The 25660-nt window shown below is 35.9% G+C and overlaps 4 protein-coding genes and 1 long non-coding RNA gene across 6 annotated transcripts in view; 2 read left to right on the top strand and 3 right to left on the bottom strand.

Moving 5' to 3' along the window:
* Positions 1-508: 508 nt before the first annotated feature.
* LOC111517293 (uncharacterized) lies at positions 509-4564 on the bottom strand. Its single transcript, XM_074175484.1, has 3 exons — positions 4116-4564; positions 1891-2011; positions 509-818 (listed from the first exon to the last, which is right to left on the bottom strand). The coding sequence occupies exons 1-3, from the start codon at positions 4259-4261 to the stop codon at positions 627-629; spliced, it is 459 nt and encodes a 152-aa protein (XP_074031585.1). The 5' UTR covers positions 4262-4564; the 3' UTR covers positions 509-626.
* Positions 1374-5370, top strand: LOC111517292 (uncharacterized). The gene is made up of 3 exons (XR_012465475.1): positions 1374-1707; positions 1861-2041; positions 5245-5370. It is a non-coding gene; the product is annotated as an uncharacterized lncRNA (long non-coding RNA).
* A 4434-nt stretch (positions 5371-9804) lies between these two features.
* Positions 9805-17290, top strand: Gga (ADP-ribosylation factor-binding protein Gga). 2 transcript variants are annotated; one of them, XM_023173382.2, is made up of 8 exons: positions 9805-9961; positions 10019-10238; positions 10305-10653; positions 10938-11157; positions 11212-11484; positions 12635-12761; positions 13148-13661; positions 14696-17290. In XM_023173382.2, exons 1-8 carry the CDS (start codon positions 9922-9924, stop codon positions 14897-14899), a joined length of 1947 nt encoding a protein of 648 aa, XP_023029150.2. In that variant the 5' UTR covers positions 9805-9921; the 3' UTR covers positions 14900-17290. The 2 variants fall into 2 exon arrangements, with proteins under 2 accessions (XP_023029150.2, XP_074031583.1); XM_074175482.1 differs by having other exon boundaries at positions 11212-11487.
* Positions 17285-19746, bottom strand: Lst8 (MTOR associated protein, LST8). The gene is made up of 5 exons (XM_074175483.1): positions 19505-19746; positions 19075-19440; positions 18641-18843; positions 18142-18284; positions 17285-17464 (listed from the first exon to the last, which is right to left on the bottom strand). Exons 1-5 carry the CDS (start codon positions 19625-19627, stop codon positions 17349-17351), a joined length of 951 nt encoding a protein of 316 aa, XP_074031584.1. The 5' UTR covers positions 19628-19746; the 3' UTR covers positions 17285-17348.
* A 1406-nt stretch (positions 19747-21152) lies between these two features.
* The window catches only part of kl-2 (dynein heavy chain 2, axonemal kl-2), a 36804-nt gene continuing 32296 nt past the window's right edge, over positions 21153-25660 (bottom strand). The window contains 9 exon segments of the mRNA XM_074175478.1: positions 21153-21404; positions 21488-21734; positions 21791-21945; positions 22272-22414; positions 22520-22867; positions 22947-23131; positions 23188-23379; positions 23479-23695; positions 25165-25471. Of these exon segments, the coding sequence (XP_074031579.1) occupies positions 21250-21404; positions 21488-21734; positions 21791-21945; positions 22272-22414; positions 22520-22867; positions 22947-23131; positions 23188-23379; positions 23479-23695; positions 25165-25471 (1949 nt within the window). The 3' untranslated portion in view covers positions 21153-21249.

The following is a 25660-nucleotide window of genomic DNA, read 5'->3' as shown; positions in this document are numbered from 1 at the left end:
ATTTCAATATTGTAACTTTTTCAGTGCTTGTGAAAAAAATTGTTATACAAATTTTATGTACCCCCTTTAAGGGGCTGTATCTTAACAAGGGATGCTTCAATGAAGTTTTTTGATATGAAAGATCCTATCTTTTTTCGATGAGGAATCACCTCCTTGAATGTTTTACACTTATTCAGTTACACCCTGTATAGTACATTCATTAGAAGCAAATTGGAATATATAGCGCTAATTTTGTCACCACTTTGCCAAAATACAATTGTAACTCTCTATAGTATGTCCAGATGTTAGATAATGGATAGAATACAGCAGTGAAAAGTTTATTCTTGACAAAAACGACTATTCTCTTAGAGTTTCATGAAGCAGAGGCCAATTTAATGAATGCTTTTTGACTTGTGAAAACTTTTTACGAACCATTTCCAAGTACTTACTGTCTTTACATTTGCAATTCACTGTTCGTCATTTTTTGATGAAAGACATCAACAAACTTTTTTGAAATAAGAAACAACTATTCGGAAATGTCACTTTATTAACATCATCAACATATTAGGAAATTCTTTTATTCTCAATCTGGTGCAGAGGTACACATATAGATATATAATTATTCATGCAAGACCCTTATTCGTGAATTAGCGGCCATCGCGATACATCTTCTGGGTCTCTTCGGACCCGATGATTGCATTGGTCACTTCAGAATTTCGTTTTCCCTGCAGAGGAAGTCTGTAAGGGATTATAGGAACTTCTACGGGGGTGATTATTTCTTTGGGGCGCAACTGCGACGCTAGCCAGCTTGCTAGCTGATGAGCTCCGGGACTGGCATACTGAAAGTCATAATAATTATCATTATCATCTTCAGAAAGGTCATTTCGTTTCATTTGAAATTAGATATCCCTCTTCTTGTTGAAGATTTTGGGGTTTTGAGAGTTATTTTATCTGTAAATAAATTTTGCGAAACTGAACCTATAGAAAAATATGTAGCTACGCCAATGCAACTTCCTGTAGAATTTCTTGCATTGCAAATGCAAACAATATGAAGATGACTCTTCCTCATTTGTTTGTATAATAGTTACTGGCAAATGTAAATGCATATACACTTTGATATAGTTGTTGGAATTTTCGAAAGATAAAAAAATCTTATCTTTCGGGAATGGATTTTCCTAAATAGATGTAAGAATAAATTCGTTGACATCATATTCTTGAGTCAGAATGTTATGATATTTATGAATGTTTTGTAAACTCCTAATATTATTTTTATTGATAAAAATAATAAAAACTGCTAGCTAGATTGAAATGAATATTATCGGTTGAAGAGTGGCCGTATTTTATATTTCATTGTTGGCAGCACTGAATTTGTTTTAATTATTTGAACTAAATTGCAATAGATGGCGCCACCGTATACTTGTTAGTATTTGGTTGAACGTGACAGTAAATGAATTTATACATTATATTCGAGAGTTCGCCATAAATTCGACATCAGGTGTAGCCAACATTATAACATCAAATGTCTCATCTTTTTCAAGTGTTATTTGATAACAATTGAGTGGTGATCTGGTATTATATTTTGATTTTGAGCTTCATTTGATGGAATACATGGAATATCTCCAGTATCTTGATTATTTTGACTGATGACATTGACAGTTATGACGAGAAACACGATTGCCAACAATGAAATATAAAAATCGATCAACACCTAATTCTTTCTTGAATATGGTAAATTGAGTATTATTGATTCCATTTGTAATAACTAGTTTCCTTTATAAGTATTGAATTTCACAAAAATGTGTTTTTCACTTCACATTGTCATGGTTGAAACGCTGGAACTGCATTTTTAAATGAGTAATAGATGAAAATCTTGACTTTCAGGAAAAATTACACTAAGAATTTTCAACTTACGTCTCTGTCGAGGTAGCGGAACTCTTCAGCAGGCAGTGCCTGGAGGATGTTCAATGTTGCGCAGCATAGAAGAAGAGACACCAATATTCCTTTGCTCTTCTGGTTACGATCCGAGGTATACCTTGAAATAAGGGGTGTATGATATTTAAAGGTAAGTATTGGTAAATTTTGGCATAAAATCATTTTTTCAATTGAGTTTTCCGTACAGCAGGATTGCTAAGAGTAACAATTCTTCATACTCAGCAACTGTGCTCTGCAGAACATCAACGCAACTAAATAAATAATATAATTGTGTATCATCAGCGCACATATACAGCGGTATTCTATATTCTGAGAGCCTACATCAAGTGCTAATAGCAAAATGTGGACTGATTTTCAATATGTCTGCGAATAAAGAAGATATAGGCAAAAAAATAATCTGGGATTTTTTGGTTTTTCCTGTATATCTCCAGAACCAAAAGAGCTATATTCGATTTCTTTACATCACTGAATCTCTGAAATACACAACTTTGCCACAATTTAACCGACACTCTATCTCTTATCGTTTACGAGATTCCCATATACGGAAACGAATTTGAATAGCCCTGTATATTTCTAGATAGTATAAAGTATATGGAGAACAAGGCCAAAAATTGACCCTTGTGGTACTTCTGAAGCTAATTTTTTTAGGCTCGAAAGTTCATTCCCAACTTACATCAATTCAGTCCTGTTTGATACGTATGATTTTCAAATAGTTATTGTAGGTAGATACATTGTAGATAATGTAATTTGGGTAAGAGAAGGCCTATACAGTAGGTTACTCTTTATCGGAAGCTTTGACGATGTCGTCAAGAATATTTATTAAGGCAATGACACAGCTGAACCATTGGGCCACACCTGAATAGTGAAATAATCAACAACCAACAGTCGAAGTTGAAATTATCAACATCAAATATAAAAAAACACTTATATGACTGACTATGAGAATATTTATAAAAAAGTTTTTATCAAATAGTTTTTCAATACAATAAGTTTCAAATGTCAGACAGTTGTAATTTTTTGTCTCCAAAATGAAATTTGGAATCATTAAATAATATGGTACTAATTATGATTATGAACTTCATTTATTTCTATAAAGATTATTTTCATCTATTTCATATTCAGGTTTCATTTTCGATTTCTTGGCTGATCACCAAATAGAAATATGATAATACAGTTGTGAGTGTTTTAGAATAAAATATTTTTTTTTTCAAAATTGAGAGGTACATATTTACTGATTCTGAAAAAAATAATGACGAGGGGTGATTTTTTTTCAAATAATTCCATTATTTTCCATGCACGATTATTTTCCATGTTCAAAAAATAAGGTGAATTCAATTTGAAAACCAATTGATGAGATTTCTTCCAATGCTGATGTACAGAATTGGATTATTCTTACTGCAAGTTTCTCAAATAACATGATGTTAGTACTTCGTTGAAGACCGGTTTCTGGAATTTGTTCAACCAATTATTAGGAGTCAATAAAAAACTGTAGGACTACTTTTTCAGATTGAGCTTTAAGTTTGGCGTGAATTGAACCAAAAAAAACATTTTTCCCACACTAAAACAAACCACTGTCCCTTGAGGCCCGTTTTGTGACCCAAATTAGCATAATTAAGAGACTTTATCATCTGATGATGCTCACTAGATTCACGAAACGCGCAGTGTTTTCTTCTAGTGAAGGAAAAATGTTTATTACCGCTATGCAATAATTGAAGTGATATATATATCCTTCATCTGGATAGCATCAATGCTACTCTTCATAGCAAGCAATTTGCGCTCCAATTTCACAACAAAGAACAATTGGATTTCCTTCCTTGACTACCTCACAAGAATGGAACAAATATTAGCGACTGTAGGATTCCAGATGAAACAGCGAAGCTACAAACAGTACGTTGAGGTCTCCTTAATTCTGGTGATATACTTGATGTGGTTAATTGTTGAAATGTACCATATCCTATCGAATATAAAGGTGACTATTGATTTCGGAAATTTGTTCGTTAACTGTTCTGCGATGATCCACAATTTTTATAGCACAGTATTGTTCATTTATATCAAAGCGATATCGGATGATGCTCACTAGATTCACGAAACGCGCAGTGTTTTCTTCTAGTGAAGGAAAAATGTTTATTACCGCTATGCAATAATTGAAGTGATATTTTTTGAAAATCCAACAATAAATAACATTAAATCAGTGAATTACTCACCTCATTTTGACTTCCAACTCCCCAAAACTGATTCGTAAATACAGGATGAAAGATATCTCGCAACTGAAACTTCCACCGGAAAACACGTTCTTAAATAGCAACCCCAATACGCCTTCTCTAAACAGAGAGTGTTCCGGACATCCCATTAATGTATTTGTATTTTTACCTGAAGGATTCTTTTATTGGCAGGTTAATTCAGATTCGTCTGCGTCAAACCGATCCTGTTGCAATGTTTTCAATTCAATTCCCGTTGGAAGGGCAGCCAGATGAGTGTCACTGTTATTAGGCTTCCGCCTATTTCTTGCTTACTCTCTGGTTATGCAGTTTATATCTGACAGCTCGCGTGCTAATGAATGGAGAACACTTTTGGCGATGTTGACAGCTTCAAACTCGAATATTATTTTCCAGATTTTAAAAATAAACTGGAATGGGCAGATAAGTTGAATGAGTATCCTGGGTTTTTGCTGTCAGAATTCCATGCTGCTTTGAACGCTGTATGATGTCCCAACTTTTGCAATGATCAAGTAGTTACTTTGTTCTGATTATTTCCTTCATAATTAAGGCTCCTCCTTGAATAACAACAATTTATAAATAATATCTGAATTTTATTCGTATAATAAGACATTTTCAATTCGAATGGAAACGTTATTCTGGATTTCAAAGAAATCGAAAAGAATACGCGACGTATCGGTGAGCGTCTAACCGCTGCATTGCTGTGCACCGATATTCACCAGACCATATTATACTTGCGAATTCCAATTTAGGTCTCACAAGTGAGTAGTATAATAATTTTATAGTATTGTTATTCGTAAAGTCCCGAGTTTGTCTAATAATGAATCCTAACATTCGATTTGCCGACTTAACAATATTTTGAATATGTGTGGCAGAAGATAAAGTACTGTTATAAGTTACCCCAAGATCTCTAACCTCAGAACATCTGTGGAGGACTTCCCCATCCATCATATAATCAAAATTAACAGGATCCTTCAAACGACTTATTGTGATGACGCTACATTTATTAATATTGAATTTCAATGTATTTGTGATGCTCAATTCATAATACTATGGATGTCCCTTTGCAGATTAACACAATCACTAACTGTTTGTATCTGTTTATATATATTTTCAGATCATCGGCAAAAAGCAAACATTCAGAAAATTTCAAAATGGAAATGGAATGTTCTATTCAAAATGAATGGAACAAATAATAGTGGTCCAAGGTTAGATCCTTGAGGAACACCAGAGCTAGCATGAAATTTACCTGATGTGTTACCGTTGTGTTTAACACGAAAGTATATATATATATATATATATATATATATATATATATATATATATATATATATGAAATCTAGAAAGGTTAATGCAGTCAAGCTGCTGGAAAATAATTCCATGAAAATCAAAAAATAAATAGATAAGTACTCTTTGATCATTCCCATATTGATTTCAATTTAAGAGCCACCGGTATACAGCTGTTTCAGCCTATTGGGCATCGTCAGTACCGGGCAGGCGGTCCTCGATTGAAGACAAAATGAGAAAAAACCAAGAAAGTACTTGATAAAAATAGCTGCGTAAACGCAAGCGAAACATAAGTGGAACCACCTATTGGTGTGACACCCAAGTCAACTTGCCAAGTTTTTATGTCGGTTGATTGGTCAAACCACCAACACTGACATAAAAACTTGGCAAGTTGACTTGGGTGTCACACCAATAGGTGGTTCCACTTATGTTTCGCTTGCGTTTACGCAGCTATTTTTATCAAGTACTTTCTTGGTTTTTTCTCATTTTGTCTTCAATCGAAGACCGCCTGCCCGGTACTGACGATGCCCAATAGGCTGAAACAGCTGTATACCGGTGGCTCTTAAATTGAAATCAATATGGGAATGATCAAAGAGTACTTATCTATTTATTTTTATGTATATATATATATATATATATATATATATATATATATATATATATAATATATATATATATATATATATTGCAAATATCTTTTTAATAATTTTATTAATGATGAATAATGAATGATTTATCAACCTGTTGGAGTGCTAACAAAAGTCACAGATTTCGTAAAGTTCAGGGATGGTAATTCACATAATCGAAGTGGTAAATTTGAAGTTGCATGCTTTTTTATTGATCTTGAACTGAACCACAACTACAAAATCGAAAACAAGGGTTACCTTCAAAGCGTTGTCGTACAATTTACAGAAAAACTATAGGATTCAGGTCGGGTGATAGAGGGGACCACTAAATTGCACCTCCTCTTCCTCTGCAGCGACTTCGAAATCTGTCGTTTGAATAACTGTGTGAATATTGTGAAGAAGCAGCATCTTGTTGAAACATCATTTCCTATTCAATGTATACGAGATTATTGTCCATGGACAAATCACCTGTACAGAAGAAAAAGATGACTCAAGGGAATTTCCAAAAATGCCAACTGATTCATTCAACTTTTGCAAGTTTTGTCTGTGTACTCCGAGATTAACCCTAGAACTGCTATCGGCTCAGTAAGGACGATTGTAGCGATTAACCACAACTTTCCATTGCTTTTTTTCTATTGAAAATATTTTTCCCCTACAGAAAAAACATACTGTCTCTTATGTTAAGCAATACTAGATCCCTTTGGTGTATGAAACCGAATATGTGAATCAAGTTCCTCATGGCGATCTATTACAGTCCGCTTAATTTGACCCACATAGTTTTTATCGCAATCTTCGCTGTTTATTTCGTAAATCCTAGACTTTCTCTTTTTCGTTACTCAGAGCTTTCCAAAATTTCATACTACAAACAAAGTCGTTCAGTTCTTGCACCGAATCTTACACAAACGTTCGATTCAAAATATAAAATGATCTAGTACGACACCCTAACTATGCGGACAATGTTAATCCATCAGTTCAAAAAGAAAAACAGCATTTCGACTTAAACAATGCAGCACAGCTCATGCAAACATATTCAACAACAATTTTAGTCGTTGTTTCCGAGCATTCATAATTGCTGTTATTGAAACCCATAGGTTGAAATAATTTAACTTGTGCAGTCACGCAAAGATTTACTAACAAAACGTGATTGTGTTTGATACCGTGAGGACGCGAAGAAAAAATGGTTCGTACCAGACGATGGATGCACTACAAAAGAGCATTTCTGTTCCAATCAACGCAAAGAGATTTCCAAGTTTTGAAGATTTGTCTCAAACTAGGAAAGTACTGCGGAGTATCTCCAATCAACATGCAGTACAACGAGCATACAGCAACATGCACCAGTATGTTTTCTCTCATACTATTTCTGCTATTTTCTGTGAGAACCTTATCATCCCATGTGGCCAGTGGACTAGTTATATTCGATCTAATATCCTTCATCTGGATAGCATCAATGCTACTCTTCATAGCAAGCAATTTGCGCTCCAATTTCACAACAAAGAAAAATTGGATTTCCTTCCTTGACTACCTCACAAGAATGGAACAAATATTAGCGACTGTAGGATTCCAAATGAAACAGCGAAGCTACAAACAGTACGTTGAGGTCTCCTTAATTCTGGTGATATACTTGATGTGGTTAATTGTTGAAATGTACCATATCCTATCGAATATAAAGGTGACTATTGATTTCGGAAATTTGTTCGTTAACTGTTCTGCGATGATCCACAATTTTTATAGCACAGTATTGTTCATTTATATCAAAGCGATATCGGAAATACTGGAAGCTAGATATGGCTTTATCAATACTAAACTTAGGGAGTTTGTCGCAATTGGAGGTTCGAAGAACGGTACATTGCTCAAAACAGTATCTGCTTTTCTTAAATTGTCAGAGAGGACAGTTGAAGAAGGAAATACAGTACTGGGTTGGCAATTTTTTCTGGAAACTGTTATTGGAATACAGTATGTTTTACACCTTGTGCTCATTTTACTATTCCATAATCCAGGCTGGGGTATTATAGCCAGAACTAATTTTGCTGTAATAATACATACAGTGAGTATCAGCAATATTATTACAATGATTTCTCGAGATATTTCCGCTGTGTTTGGCTTACCCGAATATAGACTGATTAAGTATTTCATGCATCAGGAGTATTAGATGACTTGTGGTTCTTTATATTGGTCAGATTCAAATAACTTTTTCCAAAAGACTAATAGAGAGCATAGAAGAATTGAAATAGTGATTTGAAATATGCAAAACATCTCTTGGTAGAGGTTTAAACTTGCTTGGCATGCTTAGAAATCAATAGATTCCAAAATTAGGATCATTTTCTAATGAAGTTATAAAGTTGGTAATTTTGTTAACAATTGCGTGTTATTAAATGAATTCGCTGGTAATTCACTCTGAACTAGAATGAGTTATTTGTGACCCCTAACTCTTTTATTTGAAAAGTTGTAATTTCATTTCAGCACCGCAAAGCTCTGAAGGCTTGTGAAGAATCTAACGTCAAGTGCCAGGTGTCAGAACATTTAATTAGTTGTTTTACACATAGTTTGAAGCGTCCCCTGATGTCACTAGCAAATCACACTCTGAGGCAACAAAACGTAGCTGTTGTGACCATTTGGCTTTGTTTTGACAGCTCGCAGCCAACTTCACACAGCTCTTGACAGATAATTAAATGTCCCGTCAAGGGCAGAACTAACAGAAAATATGCTGTTATTATTGAAATATCAAATCGGTTTCTTTTTCCAAAAGACTAATAGAGAGCATAGAAGAATTGAAATAATGATTTGAAGTATGCAAAACATCTCTTGGTAGAGGTTTAAACTTGCTTGGCATGCTTAAAAATCAATAGATTCCAAAATTAGGATAATTTTCTGATGAAGCTATGAAGTTGGTAATTTTGTTAACATTTACGTGTTATTGGATGAATTCGCTAGTAATTCACCCTGAAATAGAATAAGTTATTTGTGATCCCTGTACCATTTATGGGACGTAAGCACGATAGTCATTTAGCCTTCTTCAATTTCAGATATGTATAATATCGATGGTGTTGTCTTGTGATGCTCTGGAAAGAAATGGAAAGGAAATAACCAATACTTGTTACGAATTACATCTGAGATCGATTAATGTGAAAATGAAGAAAAAACTTCTACATCTTGCTAAATATTCCAATCAGATGCGACCTGTTTTTTCCGCCGCTGGATTTTTTGACATCAATCAGTGTGTTTTGAATGCGATATTTGCAACTATTATGAATTTCTCTGTGACGCTTATACAGTTCAATATGGTATTGTCGAAGTAGTTTTGTATTGTATTTTACAAATTCTGTCGTTACATGCTTACAAAAATCAAATGTATCTCTTTCATTCGTGCATTTTAAGGCTCCAATAATATCATGCAACTTTATAAATCTTATACATACAATATATAACTACTTTTCAAATTGTCATTCTTACATCGCAATCAGCTTTTCTTTAACTCTGTTATTTGAGCAAAAAAAGTATGTCTCTCGCAGGCCACACTTTCTCCTTCTCTTGTAGGAGAATGAAATATTATTATCGGCCTGAAAAGTTGTAATTTCATTTCGGCACCGTAAAGCTCTTGAAGGCTTGTGAAGAATCAAACGTCAACTGCTAGGTGCCAGAACATTTGATATTTAATTGTTTTTCACAAAGTTTAAAGCGTCCTCTGGTGTCAATGGAAAATTAATCACTCAAAGGCAACAAAACGTAACTGTAGTGACAATTTAGCTTTGTTTTGACAGCTCGCAGCTAACTTCACACAGATCTTGACAGATAATTAAATGTCCCGTCAAGGGCAATACTGACAGGAAATGTGCGGTTATTATTGAAATATCAAATCGGTTTCTTGAACTTTAATATGTAAAATGGATATGATCACACAGACCAGCCTTGAAGCATTGCTGCGTGAGTACTTTTTTTGATTTCTACAACAAGAATACTCTCATTTGACTCGTTTTGTAGTGAAAGCAACCAACTCAAAAAATCTCAATTTCGATACCGCTGCTGTTGAAGCCTTTTGCACTCTTGTAAATAAAGAACGGGATGGGGCCTATATTGGGGTGAAAGTTATTGCCGCGAGGCTCACGGCTGAAGAAAAAGAGGTGTTGCAAACCCTGAATGTACTGGATACATGCATGACCAAATGTGGCAGTCACTTCCAGAACGAAGTAGGAAAATTCAGGTTCGTAAATATTCGCCTTTTTGAAAAATGTCTTTTACGTTTACAAAAACCAAAATATACTTCCAGGTTTCTGAATGAAATGATCAAGCTAGTATCACCCAAGTACTTGGGCTCAGAGACACCATTGACGGTAAAGCAGAAAGTACTTCAGCTGCTCTACGTTTGGACGCTCGACTATCCCAAAGAAACTAAAATCAAAGAGGCCTTCGATATGTTGAGGAAACAAGGTGTCATACGTGAGATTCCTAACCCCAACATGCCGTCGTTCGATACCTTGAACGTTGCCAAAAGAAAGCCTACCAGTTCGGTATTTCAGGATGAGGAGAAGTCTAAAATATTGCAAAAATTGCTGCAGAGCAAAGATCCTGAGGATGTTCAAGCTGCGAATTGGCTCATCAAGAGTATGGTGAAAGAAGTAAGTAGTTTACAGAATATTTGCTATCGAGTTATGTGATAATTACAATTGAACTAGAGATTTTCAACAAGTACAAGGTGTGTTAAAAAAAATAAGGTGAATATTCTGAGACTGAGACATATTTTGCTAAAAATTGATGCCTTTTTATTTTTGAATAAATTAATTATTTAAGCTCATTCCAAACTAAAAAAATATTTTTGGGGTTGTTATTTGTTAATTTTCTGATGTATTATCCGTCGAGTTTACATTTTGTGGATATGTCAATGAATTTCTCATATTTTCAGGACGATAAAAGAGCAGAAATGAAGAGCAGAAGAATATCTGAACTGGAATCGGTTCAGAACAATGTTAGACTGCTGAATGAAATGCTGGATTCATACAAACCTGGCATTTCTTCCGCGGGAGAGCTGGACCTCATAAAAGAACTGTACCAGAATTGTGAACGACTGAGGCCCACCATAAACAAGTTGATATTGGAGACAAACCACGGTGAAGGCATATTAGGTCGGTACCATAGTTTCTGCTGAACGATCCTTGAAACAGTGTTTCACTTTTCAGGTGATGTTCTAGGAACCAACGATGAACTTTCCACAGCGTTCAACAAGTACAACATTCTCATTGTCCAAGGCAAACCCTTGCCCCCCAAACCGAAAGATTCTAGTCATAATTCTTTGCTTAATTTCGAAGTTGATGCAAAAGTAATGGATTACCTTCCCAAAGAGCAGACCTCTAAAGATAGTGGGACATCGATTGATGTTCTTTGTGATATTTTCAATAACGCTGGGATTCCAGATTCTGGGGAAGTGCTTCAGCCTGTGGCTTTATCAAAATGTGGTGAGATCACGTCATTATTTTCAAAAACATACCTTGCGTATTTCAATGTTTACTTTAGTATAAAGTAAAATTTGAGGGTTATTTATGTTATGGAGGATTTATGTTAAAATGGAGGATATAAAAGATATGTATATATATAAAAGAGTAAAAGTCAAGTTTATAAAAGAGTAGACATAAAAAGTAAAAACTTAGGCGCTCCTTAATTATTAAAGATAAAAAATATTAAGTCAGTTAAAAGCTATCTTTAAAATATTCAACCAAAGTATAATAGGGTCTATCAGATAGAAATTGTTTGACTAACTTCCTAAATTGGAATTAATTTATATTGGTAGATCTTATGTCCATAGACAAATGATTGTACATTTTTCCACCGTTGTAAAATATGGAGTCTTCGAAGATGTTTTAAGTTGGCAGAGTGAGTTTCAGAGTCTCTGCTGTTTCGGGTGTTATAATGGGAAGAGGATCCAGCAAAATTTAATATATGCTCATTTATTAAACACACAGATTCCAGTATAAATAATGCAGTTACCGTTAAAATATTATGTTTTTTGAAAAAGGTTCTACTCCCCAAAACGGTATTGCGTAGAAATTTTGTGTTATTTTTAGATTCTAGTGATCTGTCTTCAAAAAAAAGTTCGTTGAATGGGCATCTAAATGGTATTAAATTTGTTTTAGTTAAGTTAAAAGTTTAAATGTTTGAATCACATCAATCATTAACTTTTTTCAAGTCGGCAGAGATTATTTTGTGCAACTCACAAGTGTTTTTTTATTCCAAAGTATGGTCTGCAAATGACTCCTCAGAAATATAAGTTGTAAAGTTTGGATTTGTACTATATTGATAGGTCTAAGTTGTTTCTTGATTTGTATAAATTGATTAACGGTTCCTCATAACTTAATTTGAAAAAACATTTAGTAAGAAATTTTTGCTGCTTCTGAAATTGATATTTACTTCTAACCACAAAATACTTTTTTGATAACTTGTTTCGGAAAAGCCGCTACTTCATAAGAATCTTATATTCTATTCTGAATTCAAAAAACAGCAACATTTTCGAAATTTTCTTTTTTCACTGCTTTTTTATTATTGTAAGTTATTTTGAGAAGTGATTGATATTTTGGATTTTTTTTGGTTGAAAATGAGATTTTTCAGATGATCAAAAAGTTTGTGATGACGAAAAGGAAAAGCAGAATAAATTCAGGTCTCTGGAAGATCTAGACATACTGGGAGAACATCTCATTAAGGAAAATCTTCAAGGCGCCCGGCAAACCAATTTTAGGTAAATGAATATATTTTATTATTACTTCTGTTTTCAAACTTTGAGATTACGCCTATGTTTCTATCAAAATAGAAAAGTCTCTTGTAAATCTTTTTTGGTTTAGAAAAACTTTTGAAACTTCCGAAGAAACAAAGAGGGTAATTAGGTTCTTAATAAACTTTTGCGTGTAGATGTGCCCAAAAATTTGTCTCAACTGCTTCCCTATAAACATTGAATTATGGAAAATTCTTTTTTCATTTCTTCTCCACTTTCTTTGTATGAATAAAGAGAATTGGAAAGCCAAAACATATTATTATTCGTTGCCCTGAGTGTACCGGAATTTCAAACCAACTCCATTAGATTTGCCACATGAATTGAGTTATCAATACACATACAATCTGTTCCAGAGGTCCCCAAGAAAAAATCCCGATGAACCGCCTCGGCAAGATCTCCGAAACAAAGCAGGGTCAGTCGTCTCAATCAAACAGCTGCGATTCTTACAGCCTAGACCTGAACTACCTCCTCCAATCGAGAAACGACTCAGCTGATCCATCAACGGACGATTCTAAAAGCCTGCACGACACCAGCGATGACTTCCTCGTCGATATTTCCGACGAGAAAATGTTGGATGTGGAGAAACCCGACGTGCCCCTTCCAGAAAAAGAACATCAAAAACCGGTTGCGAATGAAACCGACCCCAAAAAGGACATCAAGTTGAACGACATCCACGTTAAGCTGGAAGATATCGAGCCGAGTAGTTATCCTCCAGTGAAAGTCCTGGATGAAAGGAATGGAATCAGCGTGTCTCTGCATTTAGCTAAGGATAAGCCGAGAGAGGGGGTGAACGTGTTCGTTGTGACGACAGTCAGCAAGAACAAGCTACCCCTGAGCAGTTTTATGTTCCAAGCCGTTGTTCCTAAGGTAACGATGACAATTTCTGGATATTATCGTTGTTTTTCATGAATGTAACAATACTCTGATAGGAATGTTTCTTCCCTGCTTCCGGCTGTTTGGGCCAGATCTGTCCTGCATTGACGAGAGGTGTTACCTCGGAGCCGGTCTATAGGTTATCTACTCGATTGATTTCAGCGTAGTCCTGCAGCTGGGAGAACGAGAAACATCTGCCAGACTTTCTTTTGTGAGATATCTTGCATAAATGTCTGTCGGATGTGATGCAATATCCAGCGTGGTATTAGCCGAGGAAGTAGCTGTTTTCCGATAGATATTTACCAAAACCTACTGTGTAAGAACATTGGGAGAAAACGGTGTTTCAAAATTTTATTTAGAAGTGTTTTTGAGGTTATACTTCTTCCTTCCTTCCTTCTTTATTGGCCGCTGCTTCCTATTCAGGCGCAATTGAGTCCGGCTCAATACCTGGGGTTGTTTTTATCTGAGTTAAGCCCATGAACCACCCATTGAATTTATTTAGTTCTTTTATTCAATTTGTGACGCGTTAGGTAAAAATGAAAGTCAATTTTTACGATGCGCGCGCACACTCACGAAAAACCGACACCCTGAAGTTGGCTTCTTCTTCTTCTTTAATTTATGTCGCAGTTGCTTCTCAGTCGAGCGCATTTAGCCAGACTCCTGTCCGGGGACTCAGTTGTCTTGCTGGAGACAATGCTGCCACCCTAAGTTTTCCTATTCACTTTTTTTAAACACTTCATTTTTTTGCTAGGGGGCCGCCAGTTCTCTCAGCGTGGTCACTGGCGTAATCGGCCGCCCGTCCTTTCAAAACATATATACTTCATACATTTCTTCTAGAAATGATACGGTGCAGATGTGAATAAATGAGACTAAAATGTATATTTAGATAAAAAAAACTATTTGGCTGGACATCGCCAGCACATCAAAACTGTTGTAAATGTCCATTCCTTTGATTGTAGATTATAACTGTTTTTACCTCTGCCGGAATTGACGTAGTGATTCAGTGTGAATTTTCGTTTTTCCAACAGGGATGCAAGCTGAAAATGCAGCCGCCCTCTTCTACAGATCTTCCCGCCTACAACCCTTTCCTACCTCCTTCGGCCATCACCCAGATAATGCTGGTAGCGAATCCTGGTGGTGTTCAGATGTCTCTGAAATTCTTTGTGAGCTACACCATGGATGAAGATACCGTTACGGAAATGGGAGAGGTCGAAGACTTGCCCGCTTTGTGAAAGGAATTGAAGGCTGTACCTAAAGTAAGGTTATGAATCTCTTTGTATTCAGTATGGTCAGAAGGAGTGTCTGTTTTGTGTGATATCAAAAGAAAATGTAGGTTTTGTTGCTGCGAACGATGATTGATCTTCAATCTGCTGTTTGGTGGTGCTTTTAGTGGAAACTTATATTTTTCAAGAATCTCTGGACCGAGACTTTCTCTCTCTCTCTCTCTCTCTCTATTTGTAAGATTCATTCTGTAGGAAAAATATCAGGGTTAGTCCACAGAGAGAGAGAGAGAGAGTGAATGCGGATATTGAATTAAGATATGAAAGTTCAAAATGGTTTGCATTTCAAATATTGATTATAGTAAAAAAAATTTCAATTGCTGAATCAATTCAAGATTTATTGTTTCTATGAGTAAACAATTTTGAAAGTGGAGTTTTTGTGAACTTTAACATATAACTGGACTGTATTAACAGTACTTTTTTCTTTATCACTTCAGTATCTATTATTGCTGTGTTCAAATATACCAAAGATCCATTTTATTTCAAAAGATTATAATTCTTAAAATTATTTTGTTGACTGATTGGGTCAAAGTTAGCTGCAAAACCAAAAATGTTGGTACCTTTTTTGATGATGAGAACAACGCTTTGGGAGACTCATAAGAAATTTAATTTTTCTTTAATGATATTTTGGAGTACATTCCAATTTTCAAAAAAGCGCCATTTTGAGATTTGAATGATATAGTTCTCAATGTTGAAATGTCTGCTCACTAACCTCTATATTGCTGTTGAAAAATTATGCCTCATGATCCAACTGGAATAACAAATTGATAGCTTGTTTTTTTATCTGTTATGGTTATTTTAATTACAAACTGAAAAAATGAGTCAAAATTTCGAGATTAAAGTTGTAATTTCTAGAATAAAGTCGAAATGTACACATTAACGTCGTAATTTCGAGATTGAAGTCGTAATTTCGAAATTAAAGTCGTAATTTTGAGAATAAAGTCGTAATTTCGAGATTAAACTCGTAATTTTGAGAATAAAGTCGTAATTTCGAGATTGAAGTCGTAATTTCGAGAATAAACTCGTAATTTCGAGATTAAAGTCGTAATTTTGAGAATAAAATCGAAATTTTGAGATTACCGTCGTAATTTCGAGATTGAAGTCGTAATTTCGAGATTGAAGTCTTGATTTTGAGAATAAAGTCGTAATTTTGAGAATAAAGCCCTAATTTCGATATTAAAGTCGTAACTTTGATATTAAAGTCGTAATTTCGAGAATAAAGTCGAAATTTCGAGATTAACATCGTAATTTCAAAATTGAAGTCGTAGTTTCGAGATTAAAGTCGTAATTTCGAGAATAAAAACGAAATTTCTAGTTTAAAGTGATAATTTCGAGATTAAAGTCGTAATTTCGAGATTGAAGTCGTAATTTCGACATTAAAGTCGTAATTTCGAGAATAAGAACGAAATTTCTGGTTTAAAGTGATAATTCCGAGATTAAAGTCGTAAGTTACAGAGTGAAGTTGAAATTTCGAATTTAAAGTCATAATTTCGAGATTAAAGTGGAAATTTCGAGTTTCAAAGTCGTAATTTCCAATAAACGACTGATTAAAAAAATATGTCCCATCAGCGCTTCTGTAGAGAACTAAATCATACAAAAGAGAAAGCCAAATTTAAAGGTTTTTTTTTGGTTCCTGATCCTCGTACTTAAAAGATTTATATTCATTGAGGAACAATTCTCAAGTGTTCAGGCACTTTTGGAATAGACAAAAACCATTTTTATTTTTCCCAGATAACAAAATTCCTACACTCCCACGCTAGTCGTTCATAGTCATTAAAAAAAAATTATCGACAAAGTCTATATTGAAGTGTAGTCAGAAGAAGTTGCATTTAAAGCCTTAAATGATGTCACGATCCAAGAACTTTCTAAAGTTTCATTTTTCGACGTCTTTTAATGAAATTGACCAAGATGTATCTTACTACACTGTTATTAGTTGGTCAAAAGAAAGAAATTGAATTGACCGGCAGTCCAACACACTGTTGCGGCACTAGAACTGTAACACTCTTTTCAATGTACATTTCTCCAACTGAAGTAGCATCATAAATGACAAAGACAAACTATGAGCAACAGAGGTGCAATCTATCGGTGAGTAGCAGTATCATTTTGGACAATGTATTTCATGACGAGTGGGAGATGGATTTTGTTGATATTTTGAATCTGGGTGGAAAATATGGTCGTTATTCAACAATGAGTTAGTAGCCCCAAAATGGCCGACTCTCTAGAGGAAACTTGAACGTTCTGTGGTTTATATTTTGCTTTTTTTACATAAATATATTTCTATCTGTTATTTCGTGTATGAGAAATTGTTCTTATGGGTGGATGAAATAAAACAATTGCAATTTTTCAGGTGGTTTTATTTTAGTAGTATCTAACAATATAGCATAAATATAGTGACCAAGAGCTATTGGGTTACGTCTCGGAAGGCCAGGGCCGTAACTGCTTTCTGGTGTCCTGCATATTCTCTCTCCATGTCCCCAGTTTTGACGTTCCAAAGACGTGTGAATCCATCTGAAGATGCTATGGAAAGATTGATGATATTAAAGCTACTTCCCGTGAAGGGTGATTGACAAGTTTGGAGTTCGATTGTGAATTATCATTATGAAACCACATATCTGGTTTACTTTTCGACCCAACTGATTCTTTGATGAACTCGCCACGAAAAGTTCCATAGCAAATGAGGGTAGCATCATCCACAAATAATGCTATTTAGGAGGTTACAATAGTTCAAATGTTGAGTAGATTATAAATAGGAGCGGCCTCAGAACTGAACATTGTAGGACACCTTATGTAATAGGCTGGTCATAAGAAGTTGTACTATACTAAAAGTATGAGCAAAAAGTGCTTTCCATCCTCAAGACCCTCAAATACCTCTCTCCCAATACTCATCACCGACTGGTGAGTCGGTTTATTCTTGCAAAATCCAAAATTGTTATCATTGATATAGTTGTTCCATAAGGATGTAAAAAATATACTTTGAATTTCTGCTGATGAAATTTAGAGTTCAAATTATCATTGATATACAATTAAAAATAATAGGAGGCTCAAGAACAGTTCCTTGGGAAACCCCGGTCATATTTCTTTTGTGGATAAAAATTTCATCTATTTGCTACCTTTGAGATATTCATAAAGACTTCATAACTCAATTCTAAGATATGATGTGTGTCACGTCTTCCTCATAGATAACAGTTGCTTACCTGTAAAAACATACTGGGCATCGGCACTGAAAGCGGCATCCCACACCCATCGTTGATTCTCCTGTTTCAGTTCCTGAACCAAAGAATAGTTCCACCTGTTCCATACCCTTGCTGTTTGGTCGGCAGACGTGGTGATAAGTAAACTGAAGAATAATGAAAATTGTAGAAACATCAAAAATATGAAGTACACAATGGACCACATAGAATAAAGATTTTGTCCCAAACGAAGAGCATTTATTGTGGCGTACCTCAAGGATGTTTTCTTGGCTCTAGCATTTTTCACTAGATTCGGCTACTCTGTTGATTTATCATTAGTGTCAGTTATCATGTTAATCATTCAAGACGTTACTTTAACCAAATATTAAAGAAATCAAATGAAAAATGAATACAGTAAAGATAGTTTTAACTCAAATACTGACAAAATAAACATCAACTACACATAACAACTGACACTAATGACAAACACACAGTAACCAACTTACTTGTAATTCCCACTTACTTTGAATCAGGACTGAACTTGCACTTGAGAGCATGTCTTTTGTGAGCATCGAACTTCTGTTTTGGAATCATTTTCGTAGGGGTGTCGATGCTACCAGAGATGAGGCTCCAAATGTAACATCTACCTTTGTTATTCACAGCAGCCATCAGCTGGCTGTCAGGGGAAATATCTACGTCCAGGATCATCGCATCGTTTTCTGGAATCTAAAAGAAAAATAACCTTGAAGTTGTATTCTCAGTATCTCACTCAAAAAAGTTGTAGTCCCAAATTGAAATTAAAGTGAATGAGAAACAGTGAAAGTGTTATAATAGATCCTTGCATGACTTCCAAAAACATATGTTGCTTCCAATAAGATAATTTTGAAACAAAAAAATAATTACTCCTCAATAACGATTTGTTAAAACAAAACTTCATGATAAAAGATTTCTCTGTACCAACTGTTCGTTATTATCAGTTCTAAGATCCCATCGATATATAATCCCGTTCTGGTCGCCCACGAACAGCTCCACTTGGTTGGGATGCAAGCAAACGCAGTTTATCGGGGCTTGCACTTCAAATATTTTCGGGCACTGACTGTTTCTCGATCGCAAGTCCCATATCCGGGCTCTACTGTCTTCGCCTCCTGAGTACATCCATTTACCGTCCTCTTGGAATCCAACGCTAGTGACGTTTTTCGAAGTCCCTTCGTAGTTGACTACTGCAATACTGTTATTTGAGGCCAAATCGTACATCTGAATGTGCTGGTAACCTCCCGCTGCCAGGAGTTGCTTATCAGGAGTGATTTCCAGAGCATTAACTTGCTGAAAATTAAAAGAAGAATAGATAATGGGGCAATTTCTTGATGGATAGTAGTTGCTTTTGTACCGATTCAGCATGTTGCAGGGTCCTGTTGCAAATACCCGTGTGAGTCTGCCATAGTTTAATCGTGTGGTCGTATCCTCCAGTTGCTAGTATTATTTGGTCGTTTTCTAAATTTTCTACGGTCATTTCTCAAATTATTGAAATATTTTATTATTTTGACAACATAACCTTCAAATAATTTGCTGTCAACGTCAGGTGTCAATTCAAAATTTTTCAGTTGGCCCAATCACTGGTCTTTGAGTGTAGGTTCAAAAAATTCCAAGAAACTTTGAAGAATCATAAAACGCACCTGAAGATCTTTCTCAGCGTGTTTTTTTAAGGAAATCTACTTTCCATATGACGAAATAGCAAAGTCGAAGGAGTTCTCCTTGATTTACCTCCACCGAGGAAAATCATAATATGTCTATTTGAAGAATTACTTTTTTTTCACGACAACTTAACTATTTCAGAATCGCCGGATATGAGGAAACCAACAATTCTAGATTCGGCCTGTCGAAATTTTGCTCTGTTCGTTTTCCTGGACCAATTTTAAGAAAATGAATGAATTAGAAATTGTAGCGCTATCTCATGGTCAGAAGCTTAACTTTTGAATTAACTACATTAATAGGAAAACTGTATATTATAGTTTGCCTATTGTGGTAGTTTAAATGGGCTTTTGAGCAACAGATGACTAGAAAAATCTAAAATCTGATAGAGTCATCTGGTGAGCAAAAGCCGATTTTTGTAAGTAATTATTTAAAAAAAAGGAAACTGTAATTTACGGTTTGCATACTGCAAAGTTTAATTAGGCTTCTGGCCGTTAGATGGCAATCTATCAATTTTTTTCATCTTGTGAAATGAGAAATGAAACTTCCTGTTTTTTATCAATCGTATTTGTAACTAACGTTACTGCAGTTCTATCCTATGTAGACATTTTAAACCTATACAATACTTATACATATATTACATTACTTTGAATACTAATAAAAGTATTGTATTAGTTTGAATACTAAAACAAGTATTGTATTACTTTGAAAATGTCCTTATAGGACGAAACGATTGGTAAAAAACAGGAAGTTTTATATTTCTCCATTTACGAAAAGAATTATTTGATATATTGCCATCTACCGGTCAGAAGCCTAATTGAACTTTAGCAGTATGCAAACCGTAAATTACAGTTTTCTTTTTTTATGGCTACATACGAAAATCGGCTTTTAGTCACTAGATGACTCTATCAAATTTGAAATTTTTTGCTCAAAAGCTAATTTTATGTATCATAACGTGCAAACTATAATAATTTACAGTTTCCTTATTATGACATTATTCCTGAAGTTCAGCTTCTGATCATAAGATGGCGTTATGTTAGTAACAATAAACCAATTGTTTAGAAATGTTCTTATAAAACGAAACTGCAGTAACGTTAGTTACAAATTCAAGTGTTAAAAAAACCATTGGAACTTTTAATTCTCACTTTCCATGATAATCTCCTACCACGATGTAACGGTTACATTTAGCAATTCTTTTTCTAAATGAAAGAAACCAATTGCATTTCTGATTTCACACTTCAAAATTTGTCTCAGAGAAATATTTTTCAAGAAAAAAACAATTTTCTGAAGTGAAACAATAGTATAGATGTTTTGTTGTCACACAATGTAAAAGTCAAAATAAACTATTTTAAACATTAAATAAATATATTTACTCACTTATATACAGGATAAATCAAAACAAACCAACAAATGAAAGCACAACATGTATAAAAATGCACAAAATCAGTGGGACAAACTTAACAACAAAGCTGTGCCGCGTTTGATCCAAAAATCAGCGGATTCCAGACCACTCTTCAGATCGACAGCTACTACGAACGCAGGACGATTTGCAGCGCCAGTTCTTATAGGAAAGTAGTAGCAAGGACACGAATATAACCCTGAAATACAACACCATTATCAAATATTACGATGAACGAAAACGGTAAAATGTGACTAGTGCCCCGACGGGTATTGAAACCACCTTTCGTTTTCTTCTTCAGTTGCTCCACTGGTTTGAAATGTATCAAAGGCATTGGACAGACCAGCTGCATCGGTTGAGGCTCAATCAGCATAGCATTCTTCTTATCCCAACCGGCACCTTCCAAAAAAGTACTCTTCACGTAGACTCCGTTCTCCGGAGCCAACTGAATCTGATTTTCGTCCACGTTCATAACGGTGAATTCCCAGCTCAGAGAGTCGATGGGAACTTCATTGGCACGAGCAGTTGTCTGAAAAGCAAATAATGAGTAAATTCTCAGTTTCAACTTCGGGGAAACGGTCTTACTTGTAGTACGGCCGTTAAAAAGCCAGTGGGAAATGTATACGCAGCCAACCAGAAAAACATGGGAGGCCGGGTGCTGGCCGCCCACACTGAAAAGTGTTCCACTCTGGCTACGAGGTCTCTCGTCCAGGACCCCAACAGTTTCAGCGATGGGTATGCTGAAGAAGATAATTTTCTAATGTGAAGAAATCATGATAGCAAGTGTTACTTCATTCAAACACCTCATTGAGATGTGCCTCGCAATAATTTTCATGTCATCGTGAGTTTTAAGAAACATTTGCCATTCTGAAATTCAAAACCTTTTTGATTAAGTCATTATTTATTATTATTATATCAAAGATGAACAAAGCTCTCCAAGGTGGTCTATAAAAAAGCTTCGACGACATCGAACGCCAAACGACATTCCATAAGTGGTGTCTTCGTATTATTCTTATCATTTATTATTAATGTTATTATATGCAGCTTGTAGTAGAGGATACATTACCTTTCAACCAAGCAGATGGCACTCTTCCTTCATAGATACAAGTGAATATTTCCTCCAATTCCGTTGACATGACAACGAGGCCAGCAATTCCTTTTTGTAGATCTTCCAGAGAAGAACGAATTGATACCAATAGATAATTATATCTGTAACACATTATATATCATGTAGTAACGTCTTGAGTACGCCAAAAAAGTTTCTATAGTGCTTTTGTGTTTCTTGTGATTCAATTAGGTTATTGAAATCAGTACCTCTGAATCTCCTGCAACAGCACCACATCCAACGGCGATTTGTACGCCCCCATCAGCTTCTCCGTATGTTCGTAGTCGATCGTAGCAGGCAGCTTCGACAGCACGTCGGAAGCCAAGTCGGTCACCTTCTCCTCTTTTGATTCCTCCGCGCTCGCGGTGCTTTGCACCTGCAGCGACATCAACGTCTCAAACAGCATCCGCGATTCCGATATCAGAGACGTGATGTCGGCGTTCGGGTGTTGTCCAAACGCCTCTGGCCTGTCAATGTTCGGCAGCAGCGTGACGTAGTCCAGGTAGGATTGGATCGAACCGTCGCGAGGGATGTAGTACGTCGACAGGGACGACAACCTTAAAAAAAGTCGATTAGCGGATTTGATAGGACCGCGATAGGATCCCTGTGGAACACTCCCGTGCGCAGGGGACTCACCTGAAGTAAGGGACGTTCAGAGCATCGTCACAGAAGTACTGGTTTATATACGTCGTCAACAGCCGCCTGTCCCAATCATCAGTCACATGCCCACCATAGCTGACGCCAGCGATCAGATATTTCAAGGCGTCCCACGGCGTCGTGGTGTACTCGTTGATGTAAATCGTCAGCAGGTTTTCAGATACCTGGAACATATACAAATGAAAAACCACACATCCAACTCCTTTTCGACATAATCCACCTGAAAGTCAGAGTCGTTGAAGCTATAAATGACATTCCAACCCAGTTGCTGGAACTTCTTCCTCTCCAAAAGGATGGCGTGGAAGAAGCACAGCCCGAAAAGCAACTTTTTGTACTTTTCCGGATGCTCGCAAGCCGTGAACTGGTCCTCTGTGATCAGTTGGTAGAGTCTCTTCAGGTTAGCCCTCAAGCCCTAAGTACAATAAAAAATTGCGATATAGGGTCATTCTAAAATCCTTTCGAATAGCCAAGACAGTAGAATGTAGAGTAATATTTTAGAATGGTTATTTACTTTGGGGGGCTCTGTGGTCATTTTGATTCCGGCTTGAAGAATGGAAATGGGAAACTCTGGATGGGGGCTGGAACTCAGCCATAGTCGAAATTTGCTGTTGATTTTGCTTGTTTGGAGCAGCTCGACGATCTTATCCAGTTTGGGCATCCAGCTGAGGGACAGGTGACAATTTGCCAGGAAAACCCAGTGTCCATCCTTCGCACCAGTTTGAATCAACCTGTAGCAATTTCAATAATTGATAATTAATATCTCTTTGAACATTATCATAATTTATCCTCTGAAAAAAATATATGGCCGGCCGCCGCTGGTCTTTGCCGATCGACTTTGACTTGGTCAAGATCGCATTGAACCCCACTTGTGTCTCTTGATCCTTCTGGATGCCGCTTCGCTTCGAGAATAATTCTATCGGCTTTCTAAGACTTCCTGATAGAGTTTTTGTGTTGTATTGTCAGTGTAGTGATTGGGGAATGTTCCTCAATTTGGGTTGTTACAGCAAATGCAAGTTTGAACAAAATAAAGTTGAGTTTAATTGATGAGTTTTTCAAATTCACTTCGAAGGGTATTCAAATTGATGTTTCAAATGTTGGGTTTTAATTTTTAAAGGGATTTGTTTCTAATTTACATATTGGCAACAGAGCCTAGAATGCTAGATCGGAGTTCAGGTTAGTAGTATGCTAGAAGAAGAATAATCATGTCAATAGTGTCAAATTAAGACAAAATATAAATTATAGTTCAATACCACCTCCACAAGCCACATAAACAACAGTTGTTTTGTTATTTATTTATATAGAGGAAGATAGGTTAGGTGCACAAAATGTCATATGTCACAGAATGTCTCGGAACATAAGTAAACAGAACAGCACGCCTCTGAAATATGTCATCTTTGTTTGTCTCATACAGGTAACAGATTCATTGTCCTTTATTAGCTATAACCGATGTTGCCAAATGGTGAAATAGAAACGAATCCCTTTAAATGTTGAATGCATTATTTCATTCCTCTTTTTTAAGTATTTAAATAATTTTTAAAGAAAATGGTTGAAATGATAGGTTTAAAATGCGTTGTTTTAGAGCTCTTATATAAAAACTACTTAATTTTCGTCAGGAGGAACATTCCCCATTGTACAGTGTTGTCAAACCCACAGAGAAAATGTAACAATACTGTAAATAATAGCTAAATTTTATGAAAAATAGGAAGAAGGCGGGAAAGCAATGACAACGAACTAGTAGAATGAAGAACAGTGTAGGCTAAAAGATCTGGAATTGTAATTAAATCTTTAACAGGAACATAAAAATAGGAAGGTAATAGAAGTAGGGCGATAAGAAAAATCCCGCAGGGGTGAAGATAGTGCTCTGCTTCAGAAGCAGAATGAAAACAGAAAAGTAGAGAGGGGGAACCGGATATTGAATCAATGGATTTTCTTATTTTCATATATAAACACCAGAAAGTCAACAAATCAAATTGTATAAGCACGAGGGCTTCAACGGCCGGAGTCATGATTGAAGAAATCAGAATCAAGGCTGGTTGGCGTTAGTCAGAGCCAAATGTTTCGTATGCTGCTGCGATAGACATCATCAGTAGTATGTGCGTTGACTGCGAGGACGAAGGTTATATCTCGAAGTTTCAGCAATATTACCACGGCCTACCGACCCGGATTCTGATTTCTCAAATCAAATCGTCTTACTCACTTCGTTGCTATGGGCGCCTGGCCTTGACCCAAGCTGATGGACTGGAATCTGGCATTCATTTTGGCCGTTTCCGCCAGTTGCAGTAAGCTAGCTGTGGGATCGACGCCTGGCGATAAGACAAAGATCAGGGGAGTTTGTGGGACGGATTCCTCGAGCACGGCTTTTATGTCCAAAACAGGCGGTTCGACAAACTGCGGTCCCAGCTGATTCACGATAAAATTTGTAATGGAAAACGATACCCGATCTTGGCGCAAGGAGCGGATGAACAACATCTTCTGGAATTCGTTGCAAATTCCCTCCCACTCACCTGGAAATTGTCAAAATTCAATAATCTGAAGAGGTAGTACAAGAGGATAGCCCTAGATAAACCTAGAAGTAGATAAAATCCATAAATGGTTCATGTTCATCCAACTAATCAGTAAGTAAAATATCCAGATGAATAATTTATGTGCTCTGTCTTTTCTTGAACCACTATTCTTGAGTTTGAAAGAATAGA

The sequence above is a fragment of the Leptinotarsa decemlineata genome, unplaced genomic scaffold (assembly GCF_025532065.1).
Source record: "Leptinotarsa decemlineata unplaced genomic scaffold, Ldec_3_MD MMD2_tig00001064_RagTag_RagTag, whole genome shotgun sequence".
Classification (NCBI taxonomy): Eukaryota; Metazoa; Arthropoda; class Insecta; order Coleoptera; family Chrysomelidae; genus Leptinotarsa; species Leptinotarsa decemlineata.
The sequence above is the reverse complement of the archived record's forward strand: the minus strand, read 5'-3'. Positions and strand labels throughout refer to the sequence as shown.

Excerpts from the sequence above, each read along its gene's own strand:
- Lst8 (XM_074175483.1), bottom strand. The coding sequence starts at position 19,627 with ATGACCGTAGAAAATTTAGAAAACGACCAAATAATACTAGCAACTGGA. Across the intron at positions 19,441-19,504 it reads CCCTGCAACATGCTGAATCG|CAAGTTAATGCTCTGGAAAT; the intron begins GTACAAAAGCAA and ends TTTAATTTTCAG. Across the intron at positions 17,465-18,141 it reads TGCCCAGTATGTTTTTACAG|CATCTTCAGATGGATTCACA; the intron begins GTAAGCAACTGT and ends ATCTTTCCATAG.
- Gga (XM_074175482.1), top strand. The coding sequence starts at position 9,922 with ATGGATATGATCACACAGACCAGCCTTGAAGCATTGCTGC. Across the intron at positions 10,654-10,937 it reads TCAAGAGTATGGTGAAAGAA|GACGATAAAAGAGCAGAAAT; the intron begins GTAAGTAGTTTA and ends TCATATTTTCAG. Across the intron at positions 12,762-13,147 it reads GCCCGGCAAACCAATTTTAG|AGGTCCCCAAGAAAAAATCC; the intron begins GTAAATGAATAT and ends AATCTGTTCCAG.
- LOC111517293 (XM_074175484.1), bottom strand. The coding sequence starts at position 4,261 with ATGGGATGTCCGGAACACTCTCTGTTTAGAGAAGGCGTATTGGGGTTG. Across the intron at positions 2,012-4,115 it reads GAGTTGGAAGTCAAAATGAG|GTATACCTCGGATCGTAACC; the intron begins GTGAGTAATTCA and ends CCTTATTTCAAG. Across the intron at positions 819-1,890 it reads TCCGCTACCTCGACAGAGAC|TATGCCAGTCCCGGAGCTCA; the intron begins GTAAGTTGAAAA and ends TATGACTTTCAG.